This window comes from Eremomyces bilateralis (genome assembly GCF_010015585.1).
Source record: "Eremomyces bilateralis CBS 781.70 unplaced genomic scaffold P152scaffold_58, whole genome shotgun sequence".
NCBI lineage: Eukaryota > Fungi > Ascomycota > Dothideomycetes > Eremomycetales > Eremomycetaceae > Eremomyces > Eremomyces bilateralis.
The window spans coordinates 13,240-17,363 of record NW_022985124.1 but is presented as its reverse complement, the minus strand read 5'-3'; the positions used below and the strand labels follow the sequence as shown (position 1 = coordinate 17,363).

Sequence of the window (4,124 nt, the reverse complement as noted above, 5' to 3'; positions counted from 1 at the left end):
ACCGTCGTTTCCGTCCACGCGAGCTCCGTTAAAGCTCGGCCACCCCTTCAGGTCCTCGACGAGGCGGCCAAGGCCAAGATTGCAAAGTATCGGGCCCACGGAAAGGACTTTTCCCCCCTAGTTCTCTCCGTCGGCGGCCTCTGCGAGCTCAAAACAGCCAAGTTCTACCGGGACCTACAGAAGAACTACGCAGGGTCGAAATTCTTAGACGGACAACTCTCGATTCTCTTAACACGATATAGAACCCGCCCCTACCTTCTTTTAAACTAATTTCCTAATCTTTTCTTTACTTTTCTTTATTTTCTTCTTTACTTTACCAAAAGTTCAACTTGTGTAATAAATCAATCTGCCTCGTGTATATAAAAGCAATCTAGACCAACCCGTTCACCCCACCCGCCGGTTTGCGGGTGGGTTTGGGTTTGGGTTTGCCAAGAACCCGCACCCAACCCGTTTTTTGCGGGTTGAACCCGCACCCATCCGAGGCCTAAGGTACGGAAAGCACAGGTAAAACTGAATAAAGCACTTCAGAGGGCAGAGAATGATAGGTTACGAGCGGAACAAGTTGCTCAACGGGCACAGGACCGTCAGATTAGGGCGGCAGAAAGAGAGGTAGAGCTTGCTCGACGTAGGGCCATTCGACAGGCTGATCGTGAGGCAAGATCGGCACAGGCACAGCTTCTCCAAGAGTTAAAAACACCTCGAAACACCAGAAAACGAGCAAAAGAAGCCTCTCCATAGCAAATTGTACAGCCGCAGGTAATCAGCAGCGATGTGGAGGAGCTAGATAGCGATGGGGAGGAATCTGAAGGAATGGAGACTCAGACGCGGCGAGGTCGCATTTCCCGGCCACCACGATATCTTAAGGACTTCGATTTGGGCCCTAAATAAGCTTATAGTATCTCAGAATGTCATAACAACAATTTTTTCTAAATCTCTATTGTATATGGGCGCGAATGGCTGCAAAACTGAGTGCCCATCGCGAGCGCTTATGACGCGGTGGACCGTGTAAGGAGTGGTGCCGTGCACGTTGTGGGGAAAACCCATAGATGAAACCTTGGTCTGCGACAACTAGCGCTGTGGATCCAGACTCTAATTCTCCGCCGGGCCTTGGCAGACTAATGCTTTTGGTTGAGACCAGAGCTCCCTGCGTGGAGGAGCTCGTCACTACCCACCAGCCTGGCAACGTCGCGATTCCCTTATGTAGAGAAACGAGTCACTTACCATAGGTTACTTGAAGCACATTTATTCTATCAAAGGCTGGAAGCTCCCTTCTGCTCTTCAAGTCAATTTTCCGGCGAAATTGTCCTATAGCAGTCTGTCAGGGATGGCAGAGAACGCCTCGCTTGTGGTCGATCAAGCGATCAACCTACTCGCCCTTGGTATGGAAAATTGGACGCGTTGATGCGATCGACCTCACTGAAATTGCTTAGATGGAGGGGTCATTCGTGGTTTATCTGAGCTGTTGATTTTGAATAAGATAATGCGTCGTGTCCAGCATGATCAGAAACTTCCTAAGCTTCCTCGGCCTTGCGAGTATTTCTATCTGATCGGAGGAACAAGTACTGGAGGGTGCGTTTGTTTCTCACCTCTATCTGGTAGGGCAGAATTTATGCTGAATTGGAATCATACTAGTCTTATCGCGCTTATGCTCGGCCGATTGCGAATAACGACGAAAGAGGCTCTCGAGACCTACAACGTTCTCGCGAGTGACATATTTTCAAAAGAGAATAAGAAGTGGGGCGTTCAAGATGGGACATTCAAAGCTAGTACGCTTGAGAGGAAGGTGCAGGAGATTGTTACAAAGAAAGGCCTGGGCGAGTTTATGCTCGATTCATCTACAGATATTCCGAAGAACGCAAAAGCTTTTGTCTGTGCGATGCCCGCGCGTAATATGGCACATCCGCGACGGTTCAGAACGTATACCATCAGATCGAACCCGAGTACGAACTGCCGAATTTGGGAAGCGGCTCGCGCCACCACGGCAGCTCCTACGTTCTTTAAACGCATCGAGATCGGCGAGGAAGGTCAGGCCAAAGAAGAGTTCTTTGATGGAGGGCTACGATGCAACAATCCGGTAGACGAAGTTTTGAATGAAGCAAGGGACATTTTCGGAAACAATCGCCGGGTGAACTGTGTTGTGAGCATCGGTACTGGTCATACCGGAATAATCCGTTTGGCAAGGCCAGACGCGTTTCAAAAAGTCCTACCGACAAAACTGATTGAAGTACTGAAGAAAATTGCCACCGACTGCGAGGAAAAGGCAAATGCTTTAAGTGCAAGATTCAAAGATCTCGAAAAATTCTATTACCGCTTTAATATAGTTCATGGTGCAGAGAGCATCTCACTAGAAGAATGGGAGAAAATGGGCGAGTTGACAGAGCATACAAATGCGTATATGTCGGATGTCTCTGTTTCAAAGGCTCTTGACGAGGTAGTAGAGATATTGTGCAAGTCTGAGAGCCCCGGACTAACACTGGGAAGTATTTGTTAGTTTACTGGATCAGATAACTAACTATAGCTTAGTTGCATTAGCTAATCCTTTCAAAGGCGGTGTCCCACAAGTTGTTCGTTTACCCCAGCCGGTACAAGTACGACCAAAACCAGCGCCCAGCCGGATATTCACTGGACGCGAGGATGTACTAAAGACCCTAGAAGTCTTCTTCTCAGAGAGACCAAATGGCTCAAGTCCAAGAAGGGAATTCTTACTATATGGAATGGGAGGGGTCGGGAAAACGCAAATTGCTTTGCAGTTCTCGCAGACATACCAATCTAGGTAAGTCAATCTATGGCAGCGTTATACCCCTCTAATGGTAAACAGATTCAGGCGCATCTTCTGGATTGATGCGACCAGCAGATCTACGGCCGAACAAAGCCATAGAGGTATCGCAGCCGAGAACAGTTTAGGGGATCCGCAGAATCGTGACCACATTGGTCAAGTACTGCGGTGGTTGTCGGCTCTAAGCCAAGAATGGCTTCTTCTCTTCGATAACTTCCCGAGCAACGAAGATCTAGCCGATCTGATGCCTAGTGACGAGTGCGGCAACATTCTATATACAAGCAGAGATCCCTCTCTTGGTCACTCTCTTCCTTCTGAAGCTATTTCGGCGATCATCGAGATGGAAAGAGAGGACGCTATAACATTGCTCCTACGAGCTTCAAGAGTTGGCCAAAGGGAAATAGACGGGAATCTACGCCAAAAGGCCTACCCGATTTTAAATGCGCTAGGTTTCCTCCCTCTAGCGATAGACATCGCTGGTGCATCGATACACATGGGTCGATGCCGATTTGAGAATTACGTTAACATGTTCAACAGCCACCGAGAGCAAATGATGAGTGATCGCACTTTCAAAGGCTCATCACGATACAATCAAGCCGTGTATACAGCCTAGGACATCTCGTATAATACTTTAGAGAGTATTGCGAAAGATGGTGGTTAGCAATCTGAAAATGCAAGAGCTAGGCTAGCGCTCCTAGATCTCTTTGCGTTCTTCCATAATGAAGGCATAATAGAAGATATCTTCAAGCGCGCTACTGAGAGTGGACATCAAATTAGCGATCCGAGGTTACAACACACGACTAACCACCGTATAGAACTCTTCAAATTTTTGAAGCTAGATAAGAACGGAATTTGGGACCCATTCCAGCTTAATATGGGAATTTCTACGCTTCTATCGTATTCGTTGGTCAAGCAAGACGAAACGAAGCGTTATTTTTCCATGCATGTCTTGGTCCACTCATGGGCTCGCAATCATATATCACATTCTCGTCGACCTTGCCAGTTAGATGCTGTAAAGGCTCTACTATTATCGTCAATTAGCTGGAGGTTCCTCACAGAAGACTATGCTTTCCGTCGGCAATTGCTTCCACACGTCAGAGTGGTTCAAAGCCATAGCCCCACCAAAGAGCAGATTTCCTTAGAGAATATAGATGACTCTAGCAATTTTGCACTGGCTTTCTACGAGAGCGGTCATTAGAAGGAGGCCGAAGAGCTGGAGGTGCAAGTGAAGGAGACGAGAAAGAGGGTGCTTGGCGCAGAGCATCTAGACACGCTGACCAGCATGGCTAACCTGGCGTCGACGTACAGGAATCAAGGCCGATGGAAGGAGGCCGAAGAGCTGGAGGTG

The 4,124-nt window shown here is 48.0% G+C and overlaps 4 protein-coding genes across 4 annotated transcripts in view; all 4 read left to right on the top strand.

The window, feature by feature from the left end:
* Positions 1-1,176: 1,176 nt before the first annotated feature.
* On the top strand, positions 1,177-2,491 carry P152DRAFT_444872 (FabD/lysophospholipase-like protein; the record flags this gene model as incomplete). The annotated part of the gene is made up of 3 exons (XM_033677822.1): positions 1,177-1,379; positions 1,431-1,569; positions 1,633-2,491. Exons 1-3 carry the CDS (start codon positions 1,325-1,327, stop codon positions 2,489-2,491), a joined length of 1,053 nt encoding a protein of 350 aa, XP_033529508.1. The 5' UTR covers positions 1,177-1,324.
* Positions 2,492-2,603: 112 nt separating this feature from the next.
* On the top strand, positions 2,604-3,490 carry P152DRAFT_285174 (uncharacterized protein). The gene is made up of 3 exons (XM_033674956.1): positions 2,604-2,773; positions 2,819-3,225; positions 3,314-3,490. Exons 1-3 carry the CDS (start codon positions 2,715-2,717, stop codon positions 3,328-3,330), a joined length of 483 nt encoding a protein of 160 aa, XP_033529507.1. The 5' UTR covers positions 2,604-2,714; the 3' UTR covers positions 3,331-3,490.
* Positions 3,491-4,018, top strand: P152DRAFT_285175 (uncharacterized protein). The gene has a single exon (XM_033674957.1). The coding sequence runs from the start codon at positions 3,651-3,653 to the stop codon at positions 3,972-3,974; it is 324 nt and encodes a 107-aa protein (XP_033529506.1). The 5' UTR covers positions 3,491-3,650; the 3' UTR covers positions 3,975-4,018.
* Positions 3,975-4,124, top strand: part of P152DRAFT_383950 (uncharacterized protein) — a gene marked incomplete at both ends in the record, with an annotated part of 790 nt that continues 640 nt past the window's right edge. The window contains one exon of the mRNA XM_033675792.1: positions 3,975-4,121. Coding sequence (XP_033529505.1) covers positions 3,975-4,121 — 147 coding nt within the window. The remainder of the gene's footprint in view (positions 4,122-4,124) is intronic.

Coding starts and splice junctions, on each gene's coding strand:
- P152DRAFT_285174 (XM_033674956.1), top strand. CDS start 2,715: ATGGGAGGGGTCGGGAAAACGCAAATTGCTTTGCAGTTCTCGCAGACA. Junction 2,774..2,818: donor TCGCAGACATACCAATCTAG/GTAAGTCAATCT, acceptor AATGGTAAACAG/ATTCAGGCGCATCTTCTGGA.
- P152DRAFT_285175 (XM_033674957.1), top strand. CDS start 3,651: ATGGGAATTTCTACGCTTCTATCGTATTCGTTGGTCAAGCAAGACGAA.